Source organism: Odocoileus virginianus, chromosome 24 (genome assembly GCF_023699985.2).
Source record: "Odocoileus virginianus isolate 20LAN1187 ecotype Illinois chromosome 24, Ovbor_1.2, whole genome shotgun sequence".
NCBI classification, from domain to species: domain Eukaryota; kingdom Metazoa; phylum Chordata; class Mammalia; order Artiodactyla; family Cervidae; genus Odocoileus; species Odocoileus virginianus.
Window position 1 is genome coordinate 10224204 of NC_069697.1, and position 17947 is coordinate 10242150.

General features: G+C 34.5%; 1 protein-coding gene across 21 annotated transcripts in view; it reads right to left on the reverse strand.

Moving 5' to 3' along the window:
- The window catches only part of PPFIA2 (PTPRF interacting protein alpha 2), a 500106-nt gene that overhangs the window by 323519 nt on the left and 158640 nt on the right, over window positions 1–17947 (reverse strand). For 2 of the 21 annotated variants that reach the window (XM_020890234.2, XM_020890232.2), the window contains exon 1: window positions 10624–10998. The exons of 17 other annotated variants lie outside the window; for them this stretch is intronic. In XM_020890234.2, the coding sequence (XP_020745893.1) occupies window positions 10624–10704 (81 nt within the window). In that variant the 5' untranslated portion in view covers window positions 10705–10998. Of the gene's footprint in view, window positions 1–10623; window positions 11001–17947 lie in introns of those variants that run through there. 2 more of the 21 variants (XM_070454274.1, XM_020890233.2) reach the window with 2 other exon arrangements.

Genomic DNA, 17947 nt, shown 5'->3' on the forward strand with positions numbered 1-17947 from the left:
ACTGTGAAGAGAATACTCTTTAATTTATTCCAGTACAACAATCCAAAGCTGTTCTGATTCATATGTCCTCTTCTCCAGATTGTCTTCTCTGCGCGCTTCGATGCTTCCTATCTGCTTCCTACGCTTTATATTTCTCCTTAGCATTTATCAACATCTAACACACAACACCAGAGAAGGAAATGGCAACCCACTCCAGTACTCTTGCCTGGAAAATCCCATGGACGGGGGAGCCCAGTAGGCTATAGTCCATGGGGTCGCGAAGAGTCGGACATGAATGAGTGACTTCACTTTCACTTTTCACTTTCATGCATTGGAGAAGGAAATGGCAACCCACTCCAGTGTTCTTGCCTGGAGAATCCCAGGGATGGCGGAGCCTGGTGGGCTGCCGTCTATGGGGTTACACATGGTCAGATATGACTGAAGCGACTTAGCAGCAACATACTATACATTATCCTATTTATTTTACTATCTGTTTCATTCAACTAGAATATAAGCTTCATGTTTCACTTACTCACTGCTACACATTATTCTATTTATAATCCATTCCCCCCCCCCCACTGAATATAAGGTGATTTTTCACTTGCTCACTAATTTATCCAATGTACAGAATAGAACCAAGCACTTAGTTGACTGCAAGAGTCAATAAAAGTGCTTCCCATATCATTCAAATATTTCTCTTTTGAATAACATACCACAGTTTCTGTTGCTTGTAAAAGCCTTAACTGAACTGTGTTTTTAAATGTATAAAATGCTTTCAAGTACATTTTCTCATATCAACCCTGGAAAATGTATTTATTATTCTCATTACTTAAAGGTGAAGAAATTGAATCTCAGTGAAGTTTAATAATTTTTGTACATGTACACATTTCAAGTTATAGATATGAGACTCCAACAGTCTCACTCACACCCTGCTTTTTGCACTCTGCCTCATTCTGAAAAATCCCCAATACAAATGTTCCACTGAGATGTCACTGACAACTACCAACTTCTGTGTTTTATCACTCCAACAGACTCATTTTCTATATTCAAGTGAAACCTCTTCTGTTTTTATTCAGACTCACGTATTCTTGAAGTTTTCTCACTACGTATGCTGAACAACTTCGTTGTATTCAAACCAAAAGAACATTTCTTTTTTTTTTTTCCATTTATTTTTATTAGTTGGAGGCTAATTACTTTACATCATTGCAGTGGTTTTTGTCATACATTGAAATGAATTAGCCATGGATTTACATGTATTCCCCATCCCAGTCCCCCCTCCCACCTCCCTCTCCACCCGATCCCTCTGGGTCTTCCCAGTGCACCAGGCCTGAGCCTTGAGCACCCAACCTGGGAAATAGAACTGCCATATGACCCAGCAATCCCACTTCTGGGCATACACACCGAAGAACATTTCTTTTGAGTGGCAGTGAAAGTGAAAGTGAAGTTGCTCAGTGGTGTCCAACTCTTTGTGAACCCATGGACTGCAGCCCACCTGGCTCCCCCGTCCATGGGATTCTCCAGGCAAGAATACTGGAGTGGGTTGCTGTTTTTTCTCCAGGGGATCATCCTGACCCAGGGATTGAACTCAGGTCCCCCAGATTGCAGGCAGACTCTTTGCCATCCGAGCCACCAGGGAATCCTAGTGGCAGAGATGGTGTCTTTTTTCCACATTTCTTTCCCTGATTACATAACATCCACAATTTTGTCCACCTTTTCTTCAAAGATCTATTTTTCAATAATAAATTGTGTTGGCAGCATTCTGTATTAAAGATTTATCTCTGTATTTAATTTAAAATGTACCATAATAGGCTATATATAATGAAATTACATTAATGTAATGGGAAAAGTAAGAGTAATTTTCTGGATAATGTAGTCTGTGGCATTCCATGTATCTGATTGTAATGCTGAGCTTTCCCCACAATGGCACAAACTCTCCTACATTTTCTTTAGCTTATAATAAGTTACTATTGTACCCTTATTACTTACAATGTTTTATTTGCTCCATTTAATCTTTAATATTACATACAGGCAAAATATTTAAATAAATTTGAGAATTACCTAACAGTGCTAACTATACTAACTTTATCTCAGTTGTAATATTTCATGAGGTAAACAACCCTTTAAATTTATATTTTTAAAGAACATCTATTCATTCTACTTATACTTTTGGAGAACTTACTAAGTGCCAGGCATGATAGAATGCTCTGGGAATCACTGTTAAATAAAGTATAACTTCTCAGAATTTATGTTTCTAACAGTATATTATAGAAACACTGAGTAAAGTGTAATTTTTCAGTGATTTTTTTTCCTTAAAAAATGAAACTTCAATCAATTACTTCCTATGTTCATTAAGACTGAACACTGACCCACACTCAGACAGTTCAACCTTAATCTCATTAGCACTTTGATTGCTTAATTTTTTTTGCCGCATTTGCCAATATTTATTCCCATTCCAATTTCCATTTAGGGAGATTAACAAGAAACATTTATTAAGACTGATCCGAAACTGTGCTTCCAATCCTGGCTCAATTCTCAGTTCTACTTGATGTCTACCATCTCAGGCTCAGCCGTCTTCCTCTCTCTTGATGCATGTTTACTGTGTTCAGTTTGCTTCTCAGAAGATGTAGCATTCTTCCTTCCAAGGCCAAGGCTACGGTTCTTCCTCCACCTTCACCCTTCTTCATTTCCCTAGTTCTCTCTACCCTCTGTCGACACATATGTACACGTCAAAGGAAATACATATGTACACGTCAAAGGAAATACATAGTTTCTTTCTTGTTTGGCAAAACCCTTTTTGCTTTAAAAAAGAGTAAAAGTTGAATGTTTAGGATATAGTAAAACAACAGTCATTGCTCTCTTCAGAATACCAGGCTAGTTCAGGAATGAGACTATTTATGAAAGTCTCTTAGAAGAAGTATTTTTTTCTTCATGATCACCATCATCATAAGGTTCTACTGAATAAGTATATGAAATTACATAAATTATAATAGTAATATCTATATAAACAACCTCAAACATGCAGGTGATACCACTATAATGGCAGAAAGTGAAGAGGAACTAAAGAGTCTCTTGAGGAAGGTGAAAGCGGAGAGTAAAAAAGCTGACTTAAAACTTAACATTCAAAAAATGAAGAGCATGGCGTCCAGTCCTATCACGTCTGGCAAATAGATGGGGGAAAAGTGGAAACAGTAATAGATTTCATTTTCTTGGGCTCCAAAATCACTGCAGATGGTGACTTCAACCACTAAATTAAAAGACACTTGCTCCTTGGAAGAAAAGCTATGACAAAGCTGGACAGTTTATTAAAAAGCAGAGACATCACTTTGCTGACAAAGATCCGTATAGTCAAAGCTCTGGTTTTTCCAGTAGTCCTGTATGGATGTTCTTGAAAGTGAAAGTCACTCAGTTGTGTCCGACTCTTTGTGACACCAGTGAGAGTTGGACCATAAAGTGCTGAGCGCTGAAGAATTGATGCTTTTGAACTGTGGTGTTGGAGAAGACTCTTGAGAGTCCTTTGGACTGCAAGGAGATCCAACCAGTCCATCCTGAAGGAGATCAACCCTGAATTTTATTGGAAGGACTGGTGCTGAAGCTGAAGCTCCAATACTTTGGCCACCTGATGTGAAGAACTGATTCACTGGAAAAGACCCTGAAGCTGGGAAAGATTGAGGGCAAGAGGAGAAGTGGGCAACATAGGATGAGTGGCTGGATGGCATCACCAACTCAATGGACATGATTTTGAGTAAACTCTGGGAGACACTGAAGGTCAGGGAAGCCTGGCGTGCTGCAGTTCATGAGGCTGCAGAGTCGGACACGACTCGGTGAATGACAACAACAACATATAAACCCTTAACATCGAAGTATTTTCAGAGAAACAAACAATGTGCTATTATTATTTTTGGATAATTTTCCACAAGGCTACTCTTTAGAAGTTTTGAGCATAGAAATCTGGTGTTTTGCTCATTATCAGTAAAGTCTGGCATAATGGGGATATAGAACAAGGTGTGTCAAATGATTTTACAAACTAATATAAAAGAATTAATTTTAGGTACTCTTCAATTTACACACAAATTCATTCATTCAGAAAACACATACCATCTATATGACAAGCATCAGGCTAGGTGTCAATAAACAAATACGAGTAGTTAAGGAAAACAAATTTTATGCTTTTGTGGAGTTCAGGGGATAATATTCAATGGCAGGGTGGGGGGGGGGGGGAATGCCGAGGGGGCTAAAAGGAAGCATTAGTTTCCAAAATGTATTTACAAAATAAAGCAAAGACACACACAAAGAGGAAGGAGCATCTAAATTAGATTCAGAAGTGATATTCAAGGAGAGGTAATTAGGAAAAAGCTTTCAAACTGTATTTGCAAAATAAACCAAGCACACACACTCCAAATGACAGTAATTCTGGGAAGTCAGTAGGTTCAAGGATTTCACGCCCAGCCCCACCCCTCTCCCCCATTCTCCTCATTCTCTGCCAAGGTCGTTTCATCCACTTCCAGTTTCCCCTACCCTGTAAACAGATGACTCCCACATTCACGTCTACCCTTCACACAGACCTCTCTCCTGAGAGCCAAACCCATACTTCCAACTGTCTCCTCAATCTGCCCAAAACCAAACTCAATACATTGTTTTTCAGAGCTGCTCTTCCTCTAAATTTCTCTCTCCCTCAATGAAACTTTGGAGGTAATCTTGCCTTCTACTGTCTTGTCTCCTATATTCATATGTTAATGAATTTTTAAAATCTATCTCCTAATGACTGTTCCCTCATCCTTAACATCTCTTAGTTCATACCCTTGCCACCTCTAGTGTGTTTTGCAGACCCCACCTCTGGCTCCTGCTGCTGCTGTGACTGCAGCTTACTGACCTCTTACTACACATGAAGCACTATGCTCCATGCCTTAAATATTTTACCTTAAGAGCACCCTAATTAATGTCCCTACTTCCAATTTCCTTCCCCTTCAGTCAATACTTGAAAACTTAAAGTTATTGTAGCTAAGTAAATAAGTGAAATATATTTGTGGACCTCATGCTGGGAATTTCCTATGGGGAAGTCATTCTAGATGAGGATACATCTTTTTCCATTTGTAATTCAATTCAACACCTATTTACTAATTACAGTTTTGTGCTGCACAATCTCTTGGTGTTAGTGATTTAACGATGCAAGAAAAAAAAAAAAAAAGAGGACACATGGACCTGTCCTCACAGAACAGATAGCCTAGCCAACATCTATTGAGCAGAAACCTCTACGGATGGAAGAGATATGATCTCCTATGGGGAGCCCAGGAGCTATTCATTGTTTTCTACGGTTGGTCTCACTAATGTAAAGAGCATTCTTGTATAGACAAAGGTGTGTATTAAGCGAATATTTCCCCCCTTGATTTCTCTTTTATTTTTCAGCACAATTTGATTGGCAATTTGATTACTATAAAAACATATTTCTAACTAGAAGAAAACTGTCAGTAAGGATTAAATGAGGAGATGTAACTAAACAAGAATCTCAAGTTTAAAAACTCAGTGAGTCTGCAATACAATGTTTTGAAGAAGTAGAGCTAAATTTCTATAAGTTTTTGAATTAATAGACCAACAGAGGATTAGAAATTACATACCTTGGAATAATTTTGCTGATGTATTTAATCATCAACAATTTCAGCAGAAGAACATAAAGGAAAGGGTATGGAATTTGGGGTTCTAAAACTCTGGATTCAGACAGAAACCCTGTTACATATATCTCGTATTATTAACAACTACTTAAGTACATTTTTGAGCATCAGTTTTTTCTATCTTTAAAGCAGGGAAATCATAATTCCTCTAGTTTGTTTGTTGTTTTTTTTTTTTTTTTTAACTTTGGAAAGCCACTGAATAGTTTTTGCTGTCTCATCAACCAGCCAAGGCAGAATCCAGTATTCCAACTAAATGGTAAATTGAAGCCTATCATTTCTCATTGAAAATCCTTGAATCCTAAGATCAAGTTCCTGAGGATCTGGACTTGACATTCAAACCTACCTTTATATTTTTGAGTTTGGACATTGAATTTTAGCCATTTCCTGTCTCCAGCTTATGTTTTAGTTATATAAAAGTCTGCCTTTCCCACACACCAAGAAGGACATTTAAATTTGTCAGTCTACTTGCTTGAAAGGCTTCTCGTATTATCTCTACCATTTATAATCATAATATGACTGCATATAATTGGGTGACAAAGAAAAAGTTCAGTTCTCTCACTGAGCTGGAGAAGTCTGCCTATATTACTCTATAACCCTAGAGCCAAAGGGTCTGTCTTATTTCTGTTGGGCTCCTTTGCTTTCATTTTTTTTATTAAATACATAACATGTTCCAAGCATACTGATAGATATATTCAGTGCATTTAAAAAAAAATCAATGGTAAGAAGTTAATATAATGTGCTTCAAATAATATAAGAGTAACAGTGGATTCCCAGGTATTAAAAAAAAAAAGATAGAATATGAAAAAATCTGTTTTCTTCTCCTGAAAGGCCAGAATTACCTCAACCTCATATGATCACAAAGATATGGTGCCCCACACTAATTAACAGTAATATCTTTTGAGTGAAATTCTTCATGCAATTGAGATTTCCCAATTTGCCTATTAATCTCCTACATATTTCAAGTAATAGTATCTGCTAAATGAAAAATTACACATTAAACAATTTTAAAGTTCTTTTGATAAAGTATGAAAAACCTCAATTACTAAGGAATTATAAATAGGTATAAAGAAAAATATCTCAAAAATGTTTTGTCTAGCTGTAAAATAAATCTATTACAAAAACAAAGAAATTAAAACTTTTCTGAGAACCATAATGTAACTGTTATTTATTTTGAAGAACCCAATGGTGGTACTCAAAGGCTTAGTTTTAAATACATTTACCTTTAAATATCTTTAGCTATGTTTCTAATAATATATATGTCTCAACAAATGCTTATATAGTTTAAACAAAAGATTATAGTTTTTGTGTTGAATTTTCAAATTTTAATAATTTACTTTCCAATAAGCCCCGCTTATTATACAGGGATAATAAGTATATCCATTTACTAGCGATGCAGATTAATAAAATATTCTCAGTGATTAAAACAAAGCATATTAAGTACACCTGTAGTGATATAAACAGGCAAATGATCAAAGAAAATGTACTTAATACATCATGAATAAATCAGGTGAATGAGTGAAGGCTTCATGGGGAGGTGGTATCTTAAGTGAGTCTTTAAATAAAAACAACTTTGCAATAGACAGGTTCAGTGAAGAGGCAAAGAACAGAAGCATACAGACAATTTTCTGGGAAAGCAAGTCAAGAAAGCAGTATTTTGCATGAGCTCCAGATCTGGAAGAGCTTCTTTATAACAAACTAAAGAAATGAATTTTACTCTTTAAGGACAGGGGATATATAAAGTATTCCAAACATGGAAAGGGCACATTAATATGTTTCCATGCTTTGTGACAAAGTGTCTTTCTCTTGTTTTCAGTGAGTACCAGCAGGCAACAGAGTCACACATTCTTGCCAATAAATGTTATTAATGCTAGGATTAAATGGCAAAGAAATATATCATAAGCAGAAATAATTGCTCTGTGGGTTCAATAGATCAAAACTGGTCCCATCAGAAATTAACTCCTTTGGTTTGAGGAAGTGGTTTGCACACCACTTTTGCTTTGTTTTTGAAAGGAGTATGCCATTTGTTACTTGCTGTGCCTGAACGCTTGCATAGAGTTCCAATGAATAAAACAGTTAAATGTAGAATAAGGAAGCATTAAGAAGCTCAGAAGAATGTATATCTCCTCCCTACTAGCAACTACTGACAAGCACCCATGAAATCTTAGGATTCTGCAGACAGTGTTGAAAACCTCCAGATGAAGATACTTAATTTCTAGGAGAAGACGGGGTAGCTTGGTGGTCATCAATACTTCTGGGAGAATCTACACATCATGTTATGATTAATTTATCTAGATATTTAATAAAATATAGTAAATAATTTTACTTGCAGAAATAGAGCTAAATATGAAATGATGTTAGGACATCATCTTTTATGGACATTAAAAAGAATTTATTGTATTCATATATATAATTTAATTTTGTTTTAAAGTAGGTTTCCCATTTGTACATAATTGAGGACCATAAACTGATAGCTTTAATCCATTCAAATATTATAATTAATTTAAATTTTTGTCAATCAAAAATCATTCTAGACAACTATTCTCTAGAACTTGAATTTTTGGAGGCAAGTTACTCACTAAATATATAGTGCAAATTGGGTGTTGGCATCATTCAAGGTGCAGGGACCTCTGAATGAAAAATGCAGATTCAAGTATTTTCATAGTATATAGAAGTGAGATCTCACTTATAAGGAAATTAATTTAAATTAAGTGTTAGTCTATACAAGATAGTATTTGCACTTGTGAATAGAAGTATAAATGTATTTGGCTAAATTAAAATGCAATGAAAAATATAGGCTTGTAATTAGAATATTCTTCAGCTTCTTATTTGTCGTCTTTTTACCTTTAAACAGTTTAGGTCAAATATGTTCTAAATATTACTTTTAAAATTTGATATTGTATAATTTCAACAAAAAATGACAGGATAGTTTAAACATTTGATGAGAAGATGGAACTGAAACTGAATATTATTCATGCTAAGCTATCTTAAATGTTTTTGCATATGTTAACTCTTGGGCTAGGATAATTTTAAGAAGGTAAGCATTAAAATCTCAATTCCTTGATGTAGAATCATTTCAGAAATGCATCAACGCCATTCCATAATGAGAACCACTTTCAAAAATTTAACTAATCATTTCCACAAGATACACTTTTGACAAACTGCCTGTTATTTTACAGCATCTCATTTCTCATGACAGTACTACAATCGAAGAAAGTACATCACCTTAAAATAGACTAATGTATATATAAATAAGAAAGATATTCATGTATAATTCAGTCCCTTGAAGATAAAAGCAAATAGTTAACTTTTATAAGCCGGTATATTCATGCTTTAAAAACCATCCTTCTCTTCCACCAAAAGCAAAAACAAACAATAGCAACAAAGTTAAACACACAATGCCTGTTACCACAAATGTCAGAATCAAATACCTTTTTGTGATTTAAAAAATGTAACAAAATAGAGCTCATACTTGTCAACATTTCTATTTTATCTGAAATCTTGGTGCTTTTTACATGAACTGTTATAACATCAGCAAAAAAAAGAAATGAGTGGTTAAAAATCATTCCAGTGTGTTTTCAAAGAAAATCACCTGTCAGGAAATGTGTCAGCAAGACCTGCTGAAAGAATTGTAAAAAGCCTGTCATGACTGAGCATATGGAATTTACTGACCCTTAAACTTTAAGAGACTGAAGCAGAATACCCAATGTCAAAAACTACCCCTAAGAGGCAGCTACAGGATATTGTAAGGAGTGTTTATATCTCAGTGTATGGAGAAGAAAAAAGTAATAATTCTGCACAAGAGCCCCAGGGCAGTTGCATTTTGAATCACTGCCACAATAAGCTGATCGCTACTGGGAAGCAAAAATATTCTGTAACAGCACAGACTTGCACTATCAGTAGACATCAGTGTAAAGCAGGAGAGGCAACGGGATTAAAAATAGAAGTATAAGAAGGAGGAGAGAGAGAGAGAGTAATTATATCTGCTGCTATTGTGCGCAAAGGCAAGAGATTTTACTAAATCATATGTGCATTTATTCAGAGATCCTTTTTAGAAGACATATTACCTCTACTATATTAATTCTCTAGGTCTTTGCATTTGTTTTTTAGTACATTATAACTCTATAGCTAAAATAATTAAATGCTAGGCTGTTCATATTCCCATAGTGTAAAATATACAGAGATGAGTTTCATTCCCCCTTTTAATCTAATGATGATATGACTGAACTACAAAGTAAACCTTAGTACTGGAAAATGCAATTTGAGGATAAAAATGAGGTAGAATATGATTTACTTTAGACTTAACCATTTTCTAGACTGATGACTGATTTATTCAAAGGCAACTGAAAGTCGGTAACAGCTTTGTAGCACGCATTTACATTTATATTGCAAATCATTTTGACTTTTTGATAACACAGAAAATCTTCCATCTTAATGAGTTTCTACTTTACCTCAAATTGAAAAAGCATACTAAACATGACACTTAAGCTACTGTATTATTAATTGTGTATTGCACTCATAAAAGTAAATAACAAGAGTCATGTTAAGCTATGTATATGAAATACAAAATTTTTCTAAGCCCACAGAACATAGTTTGCAAAGTTCCATAAAATGTCTTTTAATTCTATCTTCTCTGTAATATATCAGGGAAGTAACTTAATAACTTTCACCATATTATATCTATAAAGAACAATTTCAGGAGATTATCTCATAAACCCTGTAAATATAATAATGTAGCAGATTTAAAAATCCTTGTGAAAATTAGTTCACTATTATTTTGCTTGAATTCACAGAGAATCGTAATGCTATCTCATTTCCACATCAAAAAACCTGGATTAAAAGGACATGCACATTTTCTACATCTTACATCCTCTTTAATACTTTCACACTTTGCAGTTTTCCTTCCCTTATTTTTCTCTTTATTAAAAGTTGGACTATGTATTAACTCCCTAGGTAGTGAAGCCATTTAAAGCACACTTACTTGAAAAGTATAAAACCGGGTCCCATTAGGAGGATGCACTTTAGGGGAGCCAGAAACGGTGTTCATATCCGAGAAGATCATTTCTGATCAGAGAGACAATATAATCCACAAGGAGCTACAGATGCAGAGCAGAGAGCTTAGCGTACAGATAAATCCGTGCATGCATTGAGGGAGGCTAGAGTGTAAAATGAAACCTGCCCCATCCTTCTTAGATACACAGTAAGAGCATTTTGAATCTTTCTCCTACATTTGAAATCTAAGCTGAAAGGTCATCAGCTACTGACCTTTTGTGCAGCTAGCTCTTTAGAACATACAGTGTTTAAAAAAAAAAAAATTAAAACACCGAAGGGAAAAAGCAAGAAGCAGCAAATAAATGGAGCTTGTGCAGAATCTGGCAGTGCTGTGGACCTGCCCATCTGTTCTCAGTGATAATCACCTCCCTCCACCACAGTCTAGCAGAGTGATTATGCTAAATATCCTGGTTAACCAATAACATACAGTTTCAATTCAGGGAAACACGCACGGTGTAATTCTGAGGACCTCTCCTGACTAACCTGAAGCGTGTTTCCTACACCATTTAAAGAAATATCCAGTAACAAAGCATAGTTTCATCATGATTATTTCTGTACCTTTCTAAATCTCTTTGTTATTCCCAGTATTTTCAACATGATTTTAAATGTTAAAGCCTTTTAAAAAAACAGTTCTTTTTAAAATGTATAAAATGTATAGATAAAACCATATTGTAGCTGGCTAAGACTTTCTGGGGCAAGGCATATAATTCAGTAACGCTATATAATCTAGGCATATTATCAAATAAAATGTATCAATTATTTTTAATTTTCTGCTATTAAATAACACCATGAATATGAATGTATCATTGCTTTCTTATTTCCCTCACCTTAATTCAAAAAATGATTTCACAATAAATACTTTACAAAGCACCATACATTTATTCTAAATAATTACAACTTTATCTCATACATGCAGAAAATAATTAATAAAACATACTTTAGATACATGAAAATTTTGAATCAAACTCTCAAAATATTGATTATAAATATTTAGACTGTATTGTGATGCATGTCCATTTTTATATGTCTTTTCACACAAATTATTCAGTCTGTCTAAAGGATCATATTCAGATGACTTTACACTTTTCAGAGGTAAAAATAAATGTTCCATTTACACATGGTTCAAAGGTGGAGACTTCAGGAAGACGGAGATTAAAATGAACCAAAAAAAGGTGTCTTTGGGAATGTATCTAAGATGACATAGTTATTCACAACCAACAACCAGGAACTAACTGTTCTGAACTTGAAGACTATAAAAGTAATATGTTGGTGATGAGCTCTTAAAACTTAAATTACTATTCCTTTTTACTTTTAAATTTCTAGTTATGATTCAAATTCATAATATCAAAGAGTAGAAAGTAGAAAGAAATTCTCAATTCCTGGAATTCCTATATTTTCTGGCAACTTATGTATGTAGTAGTACCAAGCTACTAAACAAATCAGAAGATAGTGTGCTAAATTAATGCTTAATTGGGGGATAATTTTAGATTTACAGAAAAGTTGCAAAGGCAGTACAGAGAGTTTTCATGTATCCTTCACCCCATTTCTTTAATTGTTAACATCTTACATTACTAGAGTATATTTTTTAAACCAAAAAACCAATACAGTACATTACTACTAATGAAACTAGACGTTGCTTGGATTTCACTAGTCTTTCCGTTAGAGTCGCTTTTCTGATCTAGGTTCCAGTGCCGGGTACGGCAGTTATTTGGTTTCTTTGTTTTTTTTTCTGTAGTTTCCTCTGGTCTGTGACAGCTTCTAAGCTTTTCCATATTTTTCACGATCTTAAAGACTATAAAGAGTTTCTGGTCAAGTATCATGTAGGGTATCTCCCAATGCTTGGTCTGATGTTTTCCTCAAGATTAGACTAGGTTTATGGGTTTGGGAGAAGAATACTACCGGGGTGAAGTGTCTGTCTCATCACATCATATTAATATTATTGTGAAGCAACCTCACCACATCATATTAGGCATGAATGACATCCGCATTTTACTAGCGGTGTTAACTTTAGTCCTTTGGTTAAAGGAGTATTTGTCAGGTTTTTCAACTATAAAATTACTCTGTTTCCATACTCTATTCTTTGGAACTTGTTCACTCTATTCTTTGGAAGTTGCACACTCTCCAAGAAGAAATAGGGAGAGGTGAAATTAAGCTTTACCTGAGGGGAGAGTATGTACATATATTATACGGAATTCTTCTGTACAGAAGCCTTGCATCTCTCCTTCTATTATTTCTTCAATCATTTATTTATGTAGGCATGAACTCAGGTATATTTATTTCATACTTTGGATTATAATACAATCTATTTGATGCTTAAATTGTCCTAGCACTGGTCACTGGAAAACCCTTCAGGTTGGATCCTGTTTCCCTTTGATATGTTCCCATCTTTTTTTTTTTTTTAGCACAAATGTTTATATTTTTTTATGTTTTTTTTCTGGTGTAAATATTATTTGCTAAGATTACTTTTAGTCTCCTTAACTATAACTCTAATTCCTACTATAAGTTTACTTGAAAAGTCATGTTTTCCTTTTCCATTTCTATGTTAAGTAGCCATATTACTTCATTCCTCAAATTAACTGCTTTTCCCCTTCTGATTTCTTAGCCCACATGGGATTTGTTCCATTGATGCTCAAATAACTATACACACATACTAGTTGTGGTAATCAGTGATGTGTATATATATATATATATATATATATATATCTAGGTTCTTCCCTTTTAAAGATAAATGTTGGGATCATATTTACTCTTAAGCATGGGTTCATGCTCCCCGAGAGTTCTGAGTGAAAAAATATCTCAAAAGAGATAGAGAGAAGGATGCATGTGTGAAAAGGCATGAGATGGCATAGAAGTAGAGTGATTGGGAAAATATGGCTGAAAATATTGCAGGGCATAAGAAGTAACCCTGCTAGGATTTTTTTTTTTCTTTCATGTAGAAACATTTGCTCAAGTGAAAATAGTAAAGAGACTTAGTCAACATCCTTTTCCTATGAAATCCAGTGAAATTAGAACATACTTGTCTTCTAAAAATATAAGAAACATAGAGACATATTCTCTTACTTATAGTTAATTAGTTTTCCAAATAGCTTTCCAGGATGATTGTGGCTTGTCAAGAAATTTCATACTTAGTTTGACTGTTTTTGAATTAAAATAAGGCTATTTTTAAGTAATAACTTAAAAGTTTAAAAAGTCCATTATTGCTCTGTAATATAAAACTTAATACACTGATGGTAGTAATCATCAGTTTCCAGGCAATATTCACCACAGGATGGGTAAATATGTCTGTTTCAATTACTACACACAGATCACTCCCTTAAATCTCTCGAGATCTATCTTTCACAAAGAGAAGTAAATTAACAATATTAACTCTAGACGGCTTAATGATCTCAAGCGCTTGAATTTTTACAGAAAAAAAAAAAAACCCTGAAAACAAAAAAGGATAAATAAACTACACTTTTTTTTAAAATGAGTAAAATAGAAGTCTTCAAGCCAGACACTTGTTTTTAATAGACTTACAGAGATGATTCCCAGAAATCATATAATACATACTTCTGCCTCTGGGAATAATTACTCTTAAGTCTTCTGAAATATAGGTTATCAGTTTGGTTTTATAAAAAGTTCAGGAATAGTTTAAAGCTACCATTTCATATTCTGTCAGGAAGATTAAGCACAAACATTTTTATATCCCTTCAACACATTTTTTTTCCAACAAATAACATATCCTGCTTCAAGACAAGCAATTCAGTATAAATTGTCTCTCATTCACTTATAGGCATTGGATAACATGCTCCAACATTTGCTAGAACAAGAACTTGCAGAGTTAAAGGAGTACACTGCAAGGGGCTGTTCATTTGCTGTTAGTTTCCAATAAATGCTCAGGGGGAAATACCATACTGGATGAAAAATAGGAGAGAGAGAGAAGAAGGAAGAGGAGTAAGAACGATGAGGAGGAGGTGGGGGAGGAAAGGAGAGACATCAATACAGTTTTCATCATAGCATTATAAGGTAACAAAGAATTTTGTAGCCAAGCATTCAGTTAGAAGTCATGCCATATGGAGTGAAATTTACAGCCCAGATGGGAAATACATCCTAGTGAATCCATATGGATGGCATACGGAAGAGAGTTAAGTATATATTGCTATCTATCTATCATGTATCTATCAAATATCTATTTATTTATCTAAATATATATTCATACTTATGCACCTCTATCTGTATCTGTATTGTCTTTATATCATGAGCTTTTCAGGATGCAGCAAAGACGACCCTATACATGTAGCTAAAACTCTGAGGTTACTTCAGATCCTGCTTCTGAGTTTTCTATTTTCTGACACTCACAGCAGGTTGTTCATTCACTCACTCATTCACTGATTCAACAAATGTTTATTGAAGAGAGATGATGTGCCAGATACCCATTATAGTTATGACAGAAATGAAAGACAGGCGAATTGAGGGGAAATACTCATTTAGTAGCATGTCAATGAGATGATCGATCCAACAGGTGTCATCAAGTCTAGCAATGAGAACTTGATTAAAGTATTTCAATTAAAAAAAAGTTTCTAATGTCTCAAGGACATTTTGCCAAGTTCAAGACTGTTTTTTAGCTAATTAATCATACATTCATTGAGGTTGTCCCAAATAAATCAAGACAATCCCTGGTATCCTTCAGATTTGTGACCATGTGGACCAAGAAAAAGAAAATGGGCATATTGAAGTAAAATTTTACAACCTTCCATTTATAACAAAACAAAAATATTAAATTTGGCTTTAATCCATATCTTGATAATAGTATGTTGCATTTTCTTATCTTATCTCATAAAGCTTTATATATGTCTGTACATATATATGTATGTATATGTGAATTATATACACATATACATATATACATGTTTATGCACACATGTGCATATATGCATATAGACACACATATATGCAAGTATATTGTCTTCAAAATTCAAATTAGAAATTTTAATTATTATCTTTTTATATTTTTTATTCTCTTTCACTTTAGTTTCTCCTTACCTGAACCACATTTTCCATGATAGCCTATGAATACTCTAATTCTTAAATTACAAATATTAATTGTCTGAAATTCAGGATTCAATTTTGTTTTGTCTTTTAACAAAGAAAAATATTAGTTGATTAGAACTCTAAATTTTACAAATCAGTAATTTCATTACATTACATTGTTTATGTTCTGAAATATATATCATCAATTTGATTTTATAAAAATCACATTAAAGTTTATAACAGGATGTTATTACCACTCTGGATATCAGATGCTCACATAGCTCAAGTTTTTATAATAATACTTGAAAAGATTTCAGAGCTCTGACTTTATACACATTAAAACCAGCTGAGAAGCTGTGGGTCCATTCTGTGGCATGAAAACTCCATATACAGTATTATATGTTGAACTTGAAATTGGATACACCCCACATGCTCTACTATATAGTAAAGTTTTTGCACTAAATTTCACTTTTCCTTAAAAATTGGTAAAATTCTTATGCATTCGTGACCAAACAAATACTTTCATTCTGGACAAATTTGTATTCTCTTCTTCACTATCCACTTTCCATGTATGTTCTCAGATACTATGCACTGAAATTACTGCATCAAGATTCAGAGCATTCTCAGTTGCTCATAAAGGATCTGAATTTTAGTCTTTTTTAACCAGGATGTATAATTCCTTGTTAAAATTTGAGACAAAAGAATCTTCCTTAGTGTGCAAAAGTTGTGACATATATGTAACTTATCTTCTAGTCTGTCCCTAACAAGAACCAGCACCATGCATGCCACAGAGTTATTGTTTAGTCACCAAGTCGTATCCGACTCTTTGTGACCCAATGGACTGTAGCCTGCCAGCCTCCTCTGTTCATAGGATTTCCCAGGCAAGAATACTGGAGTGGGTTGTCATTTCCTTCTCCAGGTGACCTTCCCAACCCAGAGATCAAACCCATGTGTCCTGCATTGGCAGGTGGATTCTTTACCACCAGTGAGCCACCTGGGAAGCCCATGCCACAGAATAGGTATCCAGTAAATACTTGGGTAATGACTGAAACATTCTCCTTTGACTGGTTTGCTTCTCTCTTTTCATAGATTACATTTTAATATTATCTCATTTTGACTTGTTGACTAGTTTGGACCATTAAAAAATCTGTTTTCTCAGTCTCAGATTCTTACAGCTAATATGTGGTATATTTAATGTTCCAATTTTGGGATGAGTGCACTGTTTGGTTACATAATAGGCAAGTCTTTGCTGAATGAATGAACAGAAATAAAAATGAACAAATATAGATATTCTATCAACTTATATTGTTTTTATTAAATAATGCTGTATAATGGTTTAGAAAATATATTTAAAAATATATGTTGAGACACCTCATTTTGTACACTTATGTGAATGCACTCATCCAAGTGTATACATGGATACATTCATCTCCATGCACACATCCACAGAGCTTTGAGAGAAATATATTAAAGAAAATAAACATATACTCCAAGCAGATAAGACAGATATTCTAATGCTTTTTTTGCAGTTCACTTTACACTAAACATCTTGATTATATCATCCCAGAAGCAACAGATTTAACTGGTAGGATTAGAGAAATCATGATGGTAACCAATTCTATGCAAAGACCTTCAGGATAGCATTACCATGGTTAGCTTGGAATAATAAGATGATTTAAAAAAAAAAACATTAATTTATATGGATGCACATGCCATTCATAATCCCATGTTAAATTAGAAAGACTGCAAGATTACAGGAACAAGGGAATTATTATGCAAAACTGTGGAGTAGACTATCCAAACTTTAGAATATCTTATTTCTGGGGAGGAGCCAAGATGGTGGAGGACTAGGACTGGGAGACCACTTTCTCCCCTACAAATTCATGGAAAGAACATTTGAACGCTGAGCAAATTTCACAAAACAACTTCTCATCGCTAGCAGAGGACATCAGGTGCCCAGAAAAGCAGCCCATTGTTTTCGAAGGGAGGTAGGACAAAATATAAAAGATAAAAAGGGAGTCAAAAGAGCTATGGACGGAGACCCGTCCCGGGAAGGGAGTCTTAATAGAGGAAGTTTCCAATCACCAGGAAACCCTCGCACTGGCGGGACTGGGGGAAGTTTTCGGCAATCTAACTGGGAGGAAAAATTAAACAAGGCCCAAAGATTACGTGCCTAAAAGCAACTCCCAGCAGAAAAGTACCCCAGACGCCCGTACCCGCCAGCAACAAGCGGGGGCGGATCG